General features: G+C 43.9%; 1 protein-coding gene across 15 annotated transcripts in view; it reads left to right on the top strand.

Moving 5' to 3' along the window:
• RBFOX1 (RNA binding fox-1 homolog 1) overlaps positions 1-18,661 on the top strand; it is a 1,406,067-nt gene that overhangs the window by 843,234 nt on the left and 544,172 nt on the right. Inside the window, exon 1 of one of the 15 annotated variants that reach the window (XM_033101476.1) lies at positions 9,508-9,714. The exons of the other annotated variants lie outside the window; for them this stretch is intronic. Coding sequence (XP_032957367.1) covers positions 9,697-9,714 — 18 coding nt within the window. The 5' untranslated portion in view covers positions 9,508-9,696. Of the gene's footprint in view, positions 1-9,507; positions 9,715-18,661 lie in introns of those variants that run through there. 15 annotated transcript variants of the gene reach the window in all.

Genomic DNA, 18,661 nt, shown 5'->3' on the forward strand with positions numbered 1-18,661 from the left:
AAGAAGAGTCACATGGCCCTTAAAAAAATAAGATATACCAAATGTAGAGTACAGAGGATGCCAAAGAAATGTTTACACATTTTAAGTAAGGAAAAAGCTATTAAAATTGTAATACTGAATATATACTGATAACAAAAGATGAATACAAGTCACGTTTGACTTCTGCAATTACAGGAGGTACTCACAGTGGTTAATCAGTGTCAAGACACAACAGCTGCTTGAGCAATGCTGACCCAAGTGTCCACTTGTATACATTTTTTGGCACCCCTGGTGTTTTCAAATGTTTAATATGCAAAAACTAGACTACCTACCCTGCTCGTTTCACTCAAATGTATCAACTGTGAAAGGCTCCTGCAAATATTTGAATTTCTTCAAATGATTGAGTAGAAGTAACAACACAGAAAGTGTGAACACTTCTAAATACCACCTTCCCTTTTCCAGCTAAGATACATGCTTGTAGCAGTTTATGTACATATTATGGATTCACCACTTTAAAGTCTTATTCCAAAGTCATGGTTGATATGCCCACTCGTACACCTCTTGGGAGCCCTGGGAATGATGACGTAGCTTTTTTTTTTCTTGACAGTCTAAGTAGTGTCACCTCTCTGAAGACCAGAAAACAGGCTGTTGGTCATTGCCTTAGTCACACACTTTCCTTCTGAACAACTTTCTAACATTGCATTTCTAGAACAGTGTGGAGATGTGTGCTGCTGGTCGGTGTGGGTGGGAGCGACAGGCAAGACACCACTCTGATTTCATGGAGCGGGTCCATTGAGTGAATAAGACCCCAGAGGGTTTCTTTGCACAGATTTCTCCTGACGCATCCATAATTTTCTGCCCAGAAGTCTCTTCAACACCAGTGGAGTTTTAACTCTGGGGGAATGGTTCCTCCAAGCAAGCAGCTTTCCAGGGGCACACGTGGCACCCGAGTCAGGCTAGTCATTCACATTATTCATGGGGTGGGGATGGGGGGATCTTGCCATCAGTGGGCAAGGCACCTTCAGTCCAATAGCTTCAGAATATATCGATGATCTTCATGTTTAACTGACCAAAGCAAGTGCTGTTTTGCAAACCGCAATGAGTTTCCAGTGATGAATTTTCTTAAGAACGTCAAAAATGAGAATTTCAGGTTCATGTAGGCGGCAAAGCCAGTGCATTTATTAGCATCAAGGGTGAAAGTCTGAAAGATTAATCTGTGAATAACTGTGCCATTTGTAACATCATAAACACGGACTAATGGAAAGATGGTGCAGTGGGATGCGAGCGTTTGCAACCTGTCATCGTATTAGTACATGGATCAGATTTGCTCCTAAGTTCCTCAGCAAATATTCAGTATCATGTTTGTGTCTTCTTGTTATAATTTGTACTGTATTAGTAGCATCTTACTATATTAGTGCTGTTGAAATGTTTTTAAAATGATATCTCTTGGGTGGATGGAAATGGAATGTTCTGAGGTTGTGCAAGTATTAGTCATATTAAACTTGCCCTGTTAGCAGCTTTCCCTTGAACTGATACTTAAATGAGGTTTTAATATAAACAAAATGTACTTTCGAAATGTGCTTCCAGCTACAACCAATTTCTCCCAGTCCATTAGCCACTTTGCATTCCTTTTAAGAAACTTGAGATTGTGGGTTTATTGAGGAGCCAAAGTATTTGCTCAACTCATTAAGGCAAGTAGCGAGAAAGTGAAGTCACAGGCTCGGTGTGCCCTGACTTCCTCTGGATGCCACACTGGCAGCCTTCACTAGCTCTCCTGGTGAGGGCAGCTCTCTTGGGAGGTTTTCTCACCTGTGCCTTTCTGTACCACCTGACCCGCCTTCCCCTGTCTGTGCAGGAGGCTGGGAACCCTGCTGTTCCTGCTTTACACCCTCATGCTCTTTGGATGCCAACAATCACAGTTTTCTTGCAGAGAACGAGGGAAGGAGCACTGAACTGTCAAAGCACCTCATGTCCACTGCGTAGGGTTCTGCTGTGTCAGTGGAGGCGGTGGGGGAACCTTAGGAAATGACCTCACCCAGCGACGGCTTGATTTGGGAAATGGCTTTTTCACCAGCAACATGGACATTTTTGTTAATGCCCTGGTGGAGAGCAGGCATATTGGTTTTCTAGGGCTGTCTTAACAGTGTACAAAAAACTGTGTGGCTTAAAACAATAGATACTGGTTGTCTCCTGGTTCTGGAGCTAGAATCTGAAATCAGGGTGTCAGCAGGGCCATGTTCTCTCTGACGGTTCTGGTGTGTGTGTGTGGGGGTCCTTCCTTGCCTCTGCCAGCTTCCAGTGGGTGCCCCCAACCTCTGGCATCACACCAGTCAGACGGCCGTCTTCTTGCCATGTGTCTTCACATCATTTCCTCTCTGTGCATGTCTGTCTGTGTCCAAACTCCCCCCTTTTATAAGGACACCATTCATTTTGGGTTAGGAGCCACCCTAGTGACTTCACTTTACCTCGGTTATCTCTAGAAAGACCCTGTTTCCAAGTAAGGCCACAGTCTGAGATACTGGGCATCAGGATTCCCACGTATCTTTGTGGGGACACCCTTCACCGCATGTTCGCAGGGAACCTATATTCTTGTGCATTTGTGCCACACGTGTCTCCGTCTTAGCAGCAGGGGCCTGTGGTGTGACTTGCTGTCGCCTGGGTGTTGGGCCACCATTGGTGCTTAGGGAACAAGAATACTTGCGGGGAACCCAGCTTTCTGAGTTCCAGAGAGTTAGGCACCTGTCGGGCCACAGCCTGGAGGAAGCAAGGGGTGAATTCTAACTCCTAACACTGTCTGCTTTGGTTTCAGCCAACACACAGATCCATTGAGAAGAGTGTGAGGAGACATAGGGGGACGAGATGGGAGCAGGGCGAACATTTCAAAACAGGCATGACGCCAAGTTGTTTATCTGTCCAACACCTGTTTCCGAAGGATCCATCCTGTGTCACACACTAGAAATCCGGAAGTAAATAAGACGGCTTTCTTGTCTCCCGGGAGCTCATGAGCTACAGGGGTTACCATTTTGCTCCACTGTCCTATAAAAGACAAAACTAATGACCGTTGTATGTTAGCATGAATACTGTCACATGGGATTCCTTGAAGGCTAATCCCATGCTGAGTAGCACATTCATGGCTTTACTTCTGTTCTCTTATTAAGTCTCATCCAGGGAGGTGATCTCCATTGTATCACCGGTGACCCCTGCACTTCTCCGACACACCCAAGCTTGGAGGTCAGATGTAGGATCCAAACCAGATTTGCTGACGCCTCCTCCCATCTCCACACCAACCCCTGTGGCCAGGGCCTGTCTGTGTCCCCTGGCGAAGCCCAGGGTCACTATCCATTTGTGTATATGACTCAGCCCCACCTGGCCCAGGCACACTGAGTGTGGTCCAGGGGACCAGTCCTCAGGGAAGTCCAATGCGTGTCCCTCGAAGAAGCATGGGGGAGCAGGCTGCATAGGCAGATTTAAAGCATCGTGCGCCCACTTCTTTGGGAAGTTCTGCTTGGGCAGAACCGATTTCATCCTTTGTTTCCTTGCCCTTGGTCGTGCAGCCCAAGGTCCAGGCACACAGGAGGCATTCAGCAGCTCACACCTCTCCCTTGTCCAAGACAAGTGGTAAATTCTTAGGGAACAGAGAGGCCGGGTCACATCTGTTTCTCTCCCTCTGTATAAAGACAAATAAAATGCCCTAGTGAATAAGTACCTCATAAAGACCTTTGCATTGCGATGGAGAGAGAAAGCCAGGAAGATGAGAGAGAAGAATAAGCATCGCCCAATCTGGCAGGAGGCAGGCTTCTGGAGTGCTTGATATGTTCAAACTCTTGATCTGCGTGTGGTTACATAGGAGTGTGTGTGTGTGTACACTTAACATTAGTGCACTTTATGGAATGGTGGTTGCCAGGGGCTGGAGGAAGAGGGAAATGGGAACTTATTGTTTAATGGATACAGAATTTTACTTTCGCAAGATGAAAAAAAGTTTTGAGGATGGATGGTGATTATGGTTGCACAACAATGTGAATGAACTTAATGCAGGTGAAACAGTTATGTTATATGTTTTATATACATTGTATCTTATATATGTCTTACCACAGTAACAAAAACTATTGCACGTTACTGTATCAATGTTATACCTCAATCAAAAAGTAAAAGTGAGGTAAATAAAATAAAATGTGCCACTTCCATGTATGCTCAGGAGGCACTAGGAGGGTTGCACTGATCTCTGATAATTTCACGCAGAGTGGACAAGCGGTTGCGGAGACGCTGACTGTCATTATCTCGGCCGATTGCTGAACACGGGTGTAAATAGGTTATTTCCCTCCAATGCCTGGCCGGTCTTCCTGGAGCTTCTTCTGCCTCCCAAGTCCTCATAATGAACAACCTGTGTTTCTCCTGGCAGAACTGCCTCCACTATGATTTCAATGCCAAAGAAAGGGCTGTTTGTATTGAACAAATTTAACAGAGCCTTAGTCCCCAGGAAACGTGTATTTGTCTTCCTCACGTTTGTTATAAAGTTTGCAGACCACTATCCCTGTGCTTGCTTAACCTCTGTGGCCATGTCAGAGCCTCCCCCCGGATGCACTCACTGGGTGTCCTCTGAGGCCGGTCCGTGGTCTCTAAGGGTGCACGCCCTCCTTGGTTTTTGTCCAGCTGCACGTCAGCCCTGTGGAATTGGCTGCTCTGTGAACTACTGGTGTTAGGTTATGCTGCCCGTGACTGATGACACTGTGTAGTTAAACCCCCTGCATTGCCACCTGGTCCGGGCCACCATGGTTTATTGCCCAGAGGACTGCAACCGCCTCCTGACTGGCCCTCTCACTCTCGCTTTGGCTCAAGGCCGTAGTCCATTATGAGCGGCCAGGGGGGACCTTGGAAATAAGTTATTCCCTAGCCGAATTCCCCTGGCAGCTTCTCATTGTGCACGGAGCCAAACCCAAACCCCACCCTGTGATGACGAAGGCTCTGCGTTGGGCGGGTGCGCACCTCACTCGCCAGCCTTGGCTCCTGCCCACCTCTGGCTCCAGCCACACTGGCCTGAACACGAGCAGAATTTCCATTCTGTTACCACAGTTTATGTCCTAAACCTTGGCCTGTATAACTTCGGCTGCTCCTCACCGGGAAACCAAAGGGAGGATGAGTCTAGCTTGAGAGAAATTCATCTTCGATGCTGGAAACATGAGAGCCCTCATTCCTCGCTGATTATGGGAATAGAAGTAGCAGCAGGTTTTATATGGAGGGCAGTATTTATATGTTTAATTAATTAATGTGTTCATTGATATATTGAGCACTTCACTACGCCCGTATTCTATATTTCCAGCTAAGATTTTTGTAATTAAGTGATGGTTTGTGCCCTTAATATATACCAATTATATTTTATATATTTTATTTTAACTATTTCACAATAAATAATTTTTAAGAAATCCTACCAATGACCTTGTATTAAGCAGTACCTACCTGGAGAATCCAGCAATAGGACTGCCCCTACTGATTAATTAAAATATGTCTAAACATCTCCCTGTCAAGAGCAGTCTTTCTGGTTGCCTACATATTCCTTGAAGGCACTACTAGGCTTTGGGATGATGTAGTAGGACTTGCTAGAACCTTCCCTGAAGGGGAAGAATCTGCTTTTGCCCATGTGGCCAGAGAGATGAAGAGATGAGAATTGGACATGAATAACCATGTCCATTTTTAGGGGAAAGAGGAAACGCTTGGGTTCCTCTCACCCGATGGGGTTGGTGAATCACAGAGGTGGTTGGTTACATGTCACTCCAGGATGCTGCAGGTCATGCACTGATGTCACTTTGGGCTGTCTTGGTGAACACTGTCCTCCTGGTAGGACATTGTAGCTGCTGTATCTATACGATTGTGCCAAAGACTTCCGGCTCGAAATGGAGCCTCCTCTGCAGGACTTCTGTTCTTTCAGAAAATAGTGTCAGGGGAGGGCACTGCGGTAGCATATTAAATAAAGGTCCCAGCTCTGATTAAGTTGGGTTTTTCAAGTCATTTTTCATGTTTAGTTTAGTGTTTAGTAACTCAGCTTCTTAATGAAGACTTTCTTTTAATAAAGTTGAAAGTCCAGGGCTGAGTGTCCTATATTATCTAATATTTCACATTGGTATTCGATTCCTGTAGCAGGTTAGAAATCACTTCAACAGATAGGTCATGAGGAGCTTAATCAGTGTTGCTTTTAGGCCGTTGCTTTGCAATTGATTAGTTATGGGGGCTGAGCTGATCATTGATAACTGGATTGATTATTTAAAAATAATTCCTATTTGAGGATAAGTATAAGGAACTTTAGATATATCCACGGTGAAAGCGGCTCTGGCCTACCAGCCAGGTTGCAAATGGGGGTGGGGGCGGGAGGGAATTGGTTCTGAATTAAATATTTGAGTATGTTTACTTTGTTATTAAAATGATTTAAAATGGAAGTTTGGGGGATGGCAGTAAATAGAAAATGTCAGTCTACTTATTTCAAGGAACAAGGTTTGAGGAATTCATTGAATAATCAAATTGGTTATGAGCAGAATTTCAAATGCAGAAATAATTTGCTGACACCCCCCGAGGGGGCAGCCTCCTCAATGTTCCATTCCATCTGTTTAACCTCTGGACTCCAGGGTAGAGGAATCGTAACACCTCCCAAACTTGATTTATGAAAAGCAGCTGTCTTCTGCTTGAAACACAGTGATAAAATGTTTCACCATCTTGGGTGAATCTTACTCCTTGCAGAGGGGCCACATGTCAAGCAGGTGGGAGGATGAATGGGTACAAGCTGCAAAAGGAGAGGAAAAGCACAAGCAGGGGAATCCTGTATGCTAACAGAAGCTGAAGATTACATGTAAGAAGCAAACAAAGGAAGAAAAAAACTCAAGAAATACTAAGTACTGATCCCTCGATCTGTTACAGGCTACCAAGTCCAGACTGTATCCACTTATGCACAGATCAGATGTGTTTCTTTGTTAGCTTCCTTAGAGCTTATTTGATAAGTCAGTTCATTAGCTCAGGCGTGCAGTACATACTTTATCTCATTATTTATTAGGAATCAACTTAATTTTGAACCCATCTCCTATCCCACCCATCAGGCAAAATGTTCACTTTCAGGCATCTCACAGCCCGCCCTTTTCCTAGGCATGTGGGAAGGTCTGGGTGGTGCAAATTGCAATCCAAGAAGGCATTGGGGATGGATCATGGACAATCAGTTGATAGTGGTTACCATGACAACATCTGCCATCTGATGCCCGTGGTGTTTCTTGGCTTGGTGGCTCAGTTGCTTCAAGATCATCCTAAGAGACGATGGTTCTCTAGTGAAGGTGCGAACCCTGGCACGTAGCATCCAGCCTGCCTCGGGGCTCTTAGCAACCGTCTTCTTCTCAAGCCTCAAAGACATCTGCCCCACACAGACTTCGGAGCACTTCTCCCCACCCCGTCAACTCTCAAAAGCACTGCCATGCTACCAGTCACCTTCCAGGTGTTCTAATATCTTACCCACTTGTTCTGATTGATCCGAAGGTCATGACCTCAAACACAAAACTTAGGCAAGTGAATGAATGTGGCACACATGGTACCATACAGTCAAGACAGCTGGGTCTTTGGTGAACAGGAGAACATAGTTCAAGTTCAAAGATATTCAGATACAATTAAATAAAAACACAACACTCTACTGGTCAAGTGCTCCACTAACATATACTGCTTGCCTTAGGCTTTAGCCGAAGGACATTTGCAAATAAACGCAGTCTGCCCCTGCAAACCAGAGCAGTTGGCCCCCCTACTCTGGATCTGATTTGCTGGGATGCAGGGGCCTCTAAAATTCTGGCAGCAGATAGGATAATGGGCATACATGATGGAGATTTTACCAGTCAGTGGCTGTGGTTATTTTCTTGCCACTTGGAGGTAGCTAGCTCCGAGGATCTCTCCATCACTGTTTGTTTAATGGCATGGTTTGGCCTTGGTTCTCCCCAAACTGCGTGGCCGTTATGCATGTTGATAACAACCTATGGGCTGTTTTAACAGGTGCCTCGCCACCTGCGCAGTGCTGCAGATGAGTCCACAATTTAGCTAATGCATTTTAATTATTTAGGTGACATTTGCCTTGTGCGATTTTAGGTAGAAATGTAAACCGACTAGGAGCTCAGTTAGGCAGTTTCTCTGTGTGATATATAAATATATAACTAATGGTCAAAACTCAGACCCGCACAAAAGATCATTTCCTCCCCTCTCCCCTAATGTACAAGTTGCATTTTAATATTAATTCCTCCTTTATCCATATATCAATAATTGAGCACTGCATCAATTAATATGCCAGGCAAATTGCATTCCCCATCCTCTCGTTCACGATGTAGTTCAGTAATGGAGATAATTTTCAAGATAAAGTATACAATTTCAAGTGGATTAAAAAGAACAACTAATAGAGGAGAATTGATTCACGGGAGAAAAAAAAATTTGGATAATTTCAGGATATCTTAGCTGTGCATCCAAGCCTGTGGATCTTTGTAAGGAGAGCCTGTCGAAATGATCAAGTTTTATGCACACCACAAAATTTCGCAGGTCTGCAGTTGCACAGGATAAGGGAGAAGGAAGAAGACACACACACACACACACACAAGCTGGTCGTTTAATGAGGGCATATGTATAATCTCCATCCGTGGGGTAGGAAGACTAAGACATTGTGCTAGTCAGTCTGTTTGTGGCTTTCCATTTGCTGGGTTTAGTTCATGGGGTTTGGTTTTGCTCTTGATTTGCTGAATTGGCACCGAAGCCTCGACGGCCCATCCCCCGCTTCCCTGCCGGTTCCCGGTACACACCCTGGCTGCGAGCCCTGCTCTGGGGGACCCACGGCTCCTGCACAGCCGTGGATGGGCAGGCGGCAGCTGCGGCGCAGGCAGCCTCGGAGCCCGCAATGACACCGCGGAGACGGTAGATGGCTGTCGACAAGTGTGCAGAGCCGTGCGCTATAAAGAGCAAGGAGTCTGGGAGGCCTTGACCGGACTGGATGCTGCTTTTATCTGAAGTACATTTAAAGAGATAAAGGGGAAGCCGGGTGGCTGCACATGTTCGTTTCTCTGCGGCTGGAGCTTTACTTTGAGTTAACAAAAAAAAAAAAAAAAAAAAAAAAAAAAAAAAAAAAGCATTCTCAGATGCTGGCCTCCCAGAGTCAGCGGCTCCGTGCAGATGGGCTTGCCTCCAGAGGATCGGCCGCCTTCCTGTGAATTCCACCAGTGGGGACTTGCGTGAACCTCCCACCAGCCACCAGGAAATGGTGTAGCGCCCTCCCGTGTGGGATTACACCATCGTTGCTGTTATTAATACTACTAGTGCCGTCGGTGTTTGTTCTCGCCACTGGTGCGGGCTGCCTAAAGTGTCCGGATTTGCTCAGTGAGCAGCCACACCAAGAATTTGTTACCTAAGCAGCCTTGACAGGAAAGAGAGGAAAGGCAAGAGTTAGGAAAGGAGAGAGAGAGAGGGAGAGAAAGAGAGAGAGAGAGAGAGAGAGAGAGAGGCAGGCTGAAGCCAGTCGCATCACACAGTGGCACTGAAGGAATGCTGTCCTCATAAACTCATAAACAAGCACAACAAACCTTGTTTAAGGAAAGAAGAGGGGCACTCAGGACTTGCCAGCAAAAGGCAAGATTTTCTACCCACTGGTTTCAGATTTTCTTCCAGATACTCTTGGTGAAGTAAGGAGGTTTCTGCTTGCTGACAGCCCTTGATTTCTCTTTCAAGATGATGATGTATCTGTGGGTAGGTAGTCTCTCTCTCTCTCTCTCTCTCTCTCTCTCTCTCTCTCTCTCTCTCTCTCTCTCCCCTCCCTCCCTCTCTCTCTCCCTCTCTCCCCTCTCTCTCTCTCTTTCTCTCTGATTAATAAATTGACTTTGGGGATACAGATTGCGGCCCAGAGTAATCGCATGTTGTGTAAGGTGATTATGCTTGTGGCAGAAGAATCTGGCACTGTTAGCATCCATGTGCTTCCTTTTCCACTGGGACTTTGGGGCAAGACCTGGGGCATTAGCATTAGGCTGCAATTTTATTTTCAGTTGCAAAAAGGAAACCAAAAAAAAAAAAATGTTGGGGGCGGGTGGCGAGAATGCATGCTTTTCTCTTTTCTTGAAACACTGTGATGGTGAATTCGGAAAAAAAAAAAAAAAAGAAAGGAAAAAGGTCTGGAAGAGCTGGTTCAGATGGCATGAAGCCAAACGTGCATCACTTGTAGCTACGTGGGATTTCATTTAATTACCAGGAATGAACTATTCTGAGTAGTGGTGGCTTTTTTCTTTGTTTTGCTTTTTTTCTCTCACAAGTGACTACTTATTTGTCATTTGGGGGCTGAGTGTTGTAGACAAGAGTCGTGTGTTTTATTTGTCTTAACCAGGCATGTGTCTTGTATATTGTGTATTTGACAAGATTGGTCTTGCAGAAGGTGGATTTCCATGCACTTGTTCTGGCTTCCTGATAAATGTTATATAGTTATTATTGTTTGTTTGTTTGTTTCCCCAGGAAATGGCATTAAAATGAAAGCATTGTGGTGGTAACCTGTATTTAGGAACTATAATATTTAACTGTTGAAACAATTTTTAAAACAGTCATCTAGCATACAAAGGCTTAGAAAAATTCCCTCATCATATTTTGAGGGGCCACTATATGCCCCAGTTTAGTTTGGCTACGGAAGGACTTGTATGCATCTCTCAGCCCAGTCACGAAAGACCTAGCTGTGTGATTTCATGTTAAAGACAGAATGTCCCCTGCTTTTCCCAGGGAGGGAGGATTAGCAAGGTGAAACCCTACCTCTGGTTTTCATCAGCATCGTCATCATTGTTGTTTCGTGTTGTCCAGCCGACTTAGAAAAACCTCTTTTTATTCTCCTCCCTCCAATCACACTTCTAGTTCAACTCAGATCCATGAACTTGTCTTGGCTGGAGGAAGACAGCCTCTGTGTTGAATTCTTTGTTAACCACATGGGTTCTTTCACCTCTGCTGCTGTCTCGGCCTGCCTCACCCTTCCGTGAGCTTTGTGATTTACACTTTTTTTCTCTCCCCCCCCCTTTTCTTTTGGTTTTTTTCCTTTGTAGTGACTTTAGTTCCATTTCCACCTGACTTATTTTTGCACAATACAATGAATTCTGCTGGTTGTGGACAGACAATCTCTGTTACGGTTTTGTTTTTATTTCAGGGCAAGTTTTCTCTTCAAACTTGCCTATCATTAAAGAAGTGTTTGGAAATAAACAATCGCTAAATGGCATAAACCCAGCATAAACTTAACAGATAGTTTTACCTAAAAGCATTGACTACTCATACCATTTATTTTTGATGGCGGAGGTGGAAACGATGAAAATTTTCAATGTTTACAAATGCTGATTTTTTTTTTAAGCACTAAGAAATTGGTCACATGGGATCACAGCATCAGTTATTAAGGAAATTACTGGTATTTCAGGGAAAGCCATCTATTTTGTATTTTATTTTGTGAGGGGATTTGGGTTCATTGTAAACACATTTCAATTCCTTTAGGCTGTAGAGGGTAACGGTTTACTGGTCACACTTTTTCGCTGAGTTGCTAAGTGGTGTCGCTGATTTTATTTATGAAGTTTGCCTGCTCTCACCATGAACATGTTTGCAACTCAAAGCAGGGGGAGAGCCTGGCATGGTCCAGGCACTGTCCCAGGTCCTGAAAGATTGCTAACCTGACTCCTAGTAATTAGTCCTCGACTTTTAAAAGCAGTGTTCCTCAGTTCCTATTTTAGTTTTCCTGACCAATGCTTTACGGTGCTACATGTTTTTATTAACTGCATTTATCAAATTGAAAAATGGTCACTACCTTCCTGCCCTGTGCCCAAGGATTCTACGTACATCTTTAATTCAGATATTTTGTTCTGCATTCCAAAAACGGCGGAGGTTTTAAATGGGAACAGCTGGATCCATGCTGTTTAAGGAGATATGAGTTAGCAAGCTAGCATTAGCACTGTGAGGTTGGAGGGGTTTTCCGTCCTTTTCTTCTTTTTTAATGCAGAGGTTCTGCTGTTGCCTTCTCGTCTGTAAATAAAGATACTCTAAATGTGGCTGATATCTCTGTTTAAGAGCTCATCTTACTTTCGGAAAATGAGTCTCAGCTATATCCGTGTATGAAAATAGTGTTTGCTGCTCTCTCATGGGTATAAAAATGAAAATGAAGGGACATGGAGATACAGTAAAACAGATTCCATATTCAGTTTATTCCTGTCGTTGTTTCTTAAATTTGTGAAGAAGGCCTTTTCTATGCACCTATCTGTGTTAATAGCACATGATTTCAGTGAGTACATTTTTATTAAGATTGGAAACTTTTTGCTGGGGGGGGGTGGTGGGAACAGGTGGGCTAGAGTCTTTTTTCTTTTCCTCTCTACCCACTCAGTCATGTTCCTGTATCAAGACTGACTCTCAAGAGGAGAAAGGCAATTGAATGCTTTAGAACAGTGCTGATTAAAAACAGAGTGTAGTTCCTGGAAACCCATCTGATAATATAATTGCAGATGTGCAATATTGGACTCTTGTAGTCCCATCCCACACTGGCATAGTCTTTCCTGAAATCTCTTTAAGAAGTTCTTTTCTATTAAAAAAAAGAAAGAAAGAAAGAAAAAAGATGAATAGTTTTCGTCGTGTTTTACTTCTCGTGAGTGGGGACAGGGAGAGGTACAGGGAAAAGAAAGTTGAGTTCCCTGGCACCATTTGCTACTTCGAGGTGGTTTTGAGTCACCAAACTCAGGTACAGTAGGAGAGAGAGAGAAACAGCTTTCCCTGGGGACTTCTAGAAAAAGCAGGGAAGTTACTTTTATTGGCTACACATGCCCTGGAGTAAGCTAAAGCCCTCTTGGCCAGCACAGCCTTTAGCTCTACTGTGGTTATTTAGTCTTTCTTGGGATAAGAGTTGAGCTGTATCTTCCCAGGCTGGACAGAACAAGCTGGCAGTTGACCTTTGCTCATTTAATTCAGAGACAGGACACCCTTTACCCTACCCCTCACGCTCTGGACTAAGTCGTCCCCAACTGACACTCCACTGCAGTGGGTGTATGGTTTTCACTTTGGAACCTTCTCATTTCTCTCTATTTCTTTCCTCTCTTAACATAGAGAACCATTTCCTTTTTATTCTTTCTACTGACATTTTCTCATTGATGGACCAAGACTTCTTTCTCTGTTCTTTTTACTTGTAGTGGATATGCTGCAATTTTTAACTTTTTAAAACTTTTTGATGACTTTATCCTCATCCTTTTATAAACAGTTTTATACGTACACATCTAGGCTTAAAATGGGGGAGAAGAGCAACAAGTATGGCGTTTCTAGAGTGACGGTGGAAAGGCAGGAGAGAGAACCCGTTACCCCAGCAGGAGGCATCACTGTTTTTGCCTGTGCTTTTTGAGCACTTAAGAAAAAGGAATAAACAAAAATGCATCATTTCTTTCTACAGGTCCCTGGGAGTCCTGTAGCTCCCATTGTGTGTTACCTTTGGCAGAAACTCCACCAACTGGAATATTGTATTCTCAGCCCGCCCTTAGCAAACTTATGAAATAGCTGCACATCCCCGCAGCCTATCTCTTGTGTTTTCATCTCATCCTGGGTATTTGGAGAACCTCTTCCGAATTCTCCATTTTCTTCTCGGAATGCCTGAAGCTTTTTCTGTTCTATTCTCCACATTTCAGCATTTGGATATAAACTGGTTATAGATCGCCTGATTTATAGATCCTGTATAGATGAAAGATTATGCATCAATTATAGATACAGACTACATGCAGTTGTTTTATGTCCTAGGGCCATCTTGTCAATTTAATTTAACCTTTTTTTTTAGGGCAGAAACAACGTCTCATCCTCTTGTTTGAACATTTGCCCTCCTTCTTTATTTCAAACAAACAATGCACGTGCCCTTTGTAGTATAATTACTCAATGAGAAGAAAATAAATAACACTAACTCTCCTGGCACCTAAGAGAGATACCTAAATATTAACACTGGTTCATTTCTAGCAGATAATTTTCTAACACACACACACTTATTTTTTTCGACTTGGAGACAACACTGATTAGAAGGCATACCCTTGATTTATTAAAAGCATTTGTTGTTGTTTGTTTCTGCTTTGTGTGTCTGTGTGTGTACGTGTAGAGGTAAAAATGCCATTGCATTCAAAGGCCATGCCAGTTGTCAAATGCATTAAAATGTGAAGACGGGAAAAAGAGAGCTTCTGAGAGGGAATATTCTGTTTGGAAAAAAACTGAAATGACACTGTTTTAGAACGTACGATTTGGTAAACTGCTTTTGTCACTCAGCGTTTTATGCTGTTCAATGTTTTCCTCAGCAGTATCTTTCATACGTGCGTGGATGGTGTGCCAGTGCGTGGACAGCCCATAATTTCACCAATTCTTTGTCAGTTGTTTCTGCTTGTAAAACTCGTTCCCAGATCCTAGCCTGGGATTAACGTGTATTAAGCACACTCATTCAGTTCGCTGATTATTGGTTCAGCCGTTATGGAGCACAACTGTTTGGCCGTTATCCTGGTCCTCGGCCGATGTACAGTGAAGGGAAAGACACGCTGAGAATTAGGACGCGCTGACGTGCGCGCCGGATTGCTAACCTCAGGCAGGTCTGCGCTGCAGGTCGCAGACTGGCGAGTCGTGTCGTCCTGCCTCAGATGCTGGCTCCCCGTTTGCACGATCAAACCCTAGGACACCCTCCTTTTCATTGCGATTCCGACTTCCGCTTGGGGGGGCGGGGGGCTAGAGGCCCAAGTATGGTCTCTTTTTCCCAAGTTAGTGATCCATTAATTGAATGGTTCCTTTCGCGGGGAACTCGTGCGAGAGATGACGGGTGGCAACCAAAAAAAAGATGTTTTTTTGTTGTTGTTGTGGGGAGAAAGATTTCAGTGCTCTATGCCAAAGCTAATGATTTCTATGTTTTCAATGACTGGACTGCTTTGTAGCACAATGCCTCAGGAATACAAAAATGATTCCTTTTCCTCCAAAGAATTCTGATTCAGAAATTCATTTCTATGGGCCTGGCAAGTTCATTTAGCATCCATATTGGTCACCATCTACCTTAGGGGCTGAGAAAAATGGACCCAGCCAACTCTGATTACTGTGATGAAGATACTCATCCTTACTTGTGTCCTTATTTTTCTGGGCTATAATTTATACCGAAATGCCCTCTATTGTCTCTGTATCACCAGGGGCAGCTCAGGGCCCCAAACATACTCTGTTCTCTCCAACAATCCAACCACCATTTTCTTCCTCCAAACCCAGCCCCCCTCCTCTTCTGCACTCCCAACAAAACAAAGCCTGTAATGTCTCTTCAAGATATTTTTTAAACATTTGGAAAGGGCTGTTTTCCTGGCACCTTGAAGTCAGAGGTACCCATTTGTTGAGATGTTCTTCAGGTAGAAGACGGGTGATGACGTCATGCGCATCCCACCCTTCTGGCTGATGAGAAGGAACCTGGATGGTCCAAAGTTAACGAATGGGGGCTCGTTTCTGACTGACATCTTCTCCCTCTCTGGCTTAACCATTCATGGCCTCTACACACTGCAGACTCTCTCTGGCGGAGGGAGTAATACGTTATTTTCCGCTTGAGCACCCAGAAGCCATTGATGTAAATTGATCGGTACTTTTTTGTATTTTTCTGAAATTCTGTTTACATGCACATTCCTCTTTGTCTGCAAAGTGATTTGTATCATAAAGCCCCATCCATTTTTCTTTCCAATCTAATAATGACACTAAGCTCATTGAATTCTTGTGTGTAAGGATTCTTGCAAAACTAATGGTTCAACTATATAGGGCAGCAAACACATACTATTGCACCAAAGGAAACAAAAATAAAAAAACAGGCCAGTGATTTCTCTGCCGGAAATTCCAGGCACTAGGTTTCTGTTCCTTCCTGATATATTTTTTTAGAGCCAAAACCTGATGTAATATAAAAGGGCCATGGAGGCTCTTTGTTTAAGTTTTAAACACAGTTGTTGGCCACACCTTTAGGTTCTTTAGCTCTGGAGGATTATAAGAAAACTGACTTAATGTGAAGCATTTCTTCTGTTCTTCATTTTACATTTTGAGTGGTGTTTCATATACCTTTAGAAAATTTCACACCTTCAGACAAATACTTGATCAAACGATACGGGTTTGAACGACATAAGCAAATTAGTTTCTGTACAAACGTTGTGTCCCCATTCAGAGAAGAACAAATTGAAAAATTGATATTCAATACCAACAAGGTAATTTTGGGAAGCAACAGAGCATTGTTTTGACAACTAAGGAACATGAAGCTTTTAGGACAAGTGGAGAGAGAATTACACATTGTGCTTTCCATTTCTGATCTGCAGACATCTTGGGTGGAAATTCAAGAAAACAATTGGGAAGGAGAGATAGGTGTCGGAAGAGGAAGATTTGGGATGATTGGAAGAAATGCAATGTTATTTCAAGTAGTGATGTGGATGGGATAGAATGTGCCCAGACTTTCTTTGCATTCCGCATCTCATGTTCCCCATGGTTTTCTCACTTAGAGTCAGACTTTCAAATTTTGTGTATTGGATTGACACCCCTGGGTACCTCAATGTGAGGATTTCTGCATTCCTTCTGCAGTTTTTTATTATTGATATATTGTTCAGGCCACTCCAATGTCTTGCCAGTGGATTAGGTGGTATAGCTGAGACGGGAGCCGGCCTGAGACAAGTACATAATATAAAAGAGTGCGTGGGGGGAGGCTGGGGGTGGGGTGTGTGAGAGAGAGACATTGAGATGGTGAAAAAGAGGAAGAGAACTCTCTGCTTAGCTTTAAATAACTTGGTATGGGTAACATTTGGATTATCAGCTCTCTTTGATTACCTGGAAGTTTTGCCCCCATCTCTTAATATCCCAAGAATAGATCTTGCTTTTCCAATACATGAAAGACAAATGTTTATTGGACAATAATCCTGTTACTACCAAAGAGTGATCTGGAATTCTGTTATTTGCAAATCTGTTTTTATATTATTGGCAAAGTTCGTAATTTGTTCTCTCTAGAATGTTCTGTCTTAATAGAATCTATGACCAAAAAGTAAATATGGTTAAATTTTTATCAGTAATGTGAAGTTGCGTGCTCTCTTCTATTTGGCTGTTTCTTTTCTATTTCTCTGAGCTACATTTGAGTTCTTTCACATGAGCAAGTGCCCTGTGCCTCTGTGTACCTCATGATACACAGCACGTGACACTCACGGTGTACATCAGTGATGATCACATTTACAAGAACTCAGTGTGTCACTGAACAAATGGAAATTTATTTTTTATATTCATGTATTTGTTCAAAAATCATTACTGAGAGTTGCCAATGTGTCAGACAATTGTGTGTGCTGAGTTTTGGGGACACAGGGAGCATGATATGGTTCCAGTTCTCATGGAATTTACATGTAATTGAGGAGACAGATAAAACAAAACATGGCAAAACAAAGCAAAAGTGGTAATAAAGGAGTAAAAACATTAAAGTCTTTTAGCCAAGGATCATGGTTATAGACTTGAGTTCAAAAGGGGAAAATATGGGCTCACGTATCTGAAAAGTCCAAGGATAGACTCTCAAGGTTATGTGGATGCACGTAGCAAGCCATGTCATTGGGACTGACTCAGTTTCCCAGATCCAGGTTCCTTCTGTTCTCTCCATAAAGTGACCGCGAGTGGCTCTAAGCTGACATCCACCATGACAGCGGCCCCAGTTCGACCACACGCATCCAAGTAGTGGTAGGTTCTGAGAAAGTTCTGAGGCCAGTTCTTTTGCAGATTGGGTCACCTACCTAGCCCTGAACCAATTCCTGAGACTTATAGTCTAAGCCTGGGTAAGATATTCACTGTTTGGAATCTGAGAGTAGGCTCAGCTCCCCAAAAGCATGAACTGCGAGTGCAGGAAAGGTGGTTTCCCCGGAAAGACGAAAGAGCTATTACTGGAAGGAGAAGTGAATGCTGGGTAGGGAAAAACAATAGATGCCCAGTCCACACGTACATAAACATTCTAAGTACAGCTTGCCAGGAGGTCTAAGTCAGAGACAAAAAGGGCTCTGGAGTAATAGGCTAATAGGAGGCAGAAGAGTACGGGTCATATCCGGCAGGCAATTTCTAAGAAGGGGTCCCCTCAGCTGGGACCTGCAGGGGAGTGGCTGCTGCCACGCAGGAAGCTGCGCGCTAGAGGTGGTGGTAAGGAGGACAGTGTGTCCAAGGAAGTTCCAGAAGGCCGGGTGGACAGGGCTCCGGGTGTGACGGTGCATGAGCAGAGAGAGCTCCGAGGCGGGCAGGAACCAGGTCACGGTGGCTTAGAGGTACATTGCATTTCACCCAGTATCAGAGGTGCGCACCTACCATGCAGCATCCTACACTTACAGCAAGGGGAGGGAGTCCCTACAGGGAGTGGGAGAGAAGACTAAGCCAGCAAGCCTTTGATTTATTCCTATTTCAATGAGCAGTGTTAGAGAATCGAGTAGTCATTGTTCTAGGATTTTAAGCACCTCTCCGTCTGCTACAAATGACCACCTTCCGCCCAGCTGGACTTCCCTGCCACTCATGAAAGGTGAGCACACCCATGTGCTAAACCCACTGCTTCTCTGCATCGGGCTCTGATCCACATTTTCAGAGAAACCTGATCCTCAGACCTCTGCAGTGACTCCTCCAGAAGCTGAATCAGCAAGCTTTGCCAAAACCCTCCGATGAGAAGAAGGGGGTGGGGGGA

The sequence above is a fragment of the Rhinolophus ferrumequinum genome (assembly GCF_004115265.2).
Source record: "Rhinolophus ferrumequinum isolate MPI-CBG mRhiFer1 chromosome 15 unlocalized genomic scaffold, mRhiFer1_v1.p scaffold_54_arrow_ctg1_1, whole genome shotgun sequence".
Classification (NCBI taxonomy): domain Eukaryota; kingdom Metazoa; phylum Chordata; class Mammalia; order Chiroptera; family Rhinolophidae; genus Rhinolophus; species Rhinolophus ferrumequinum.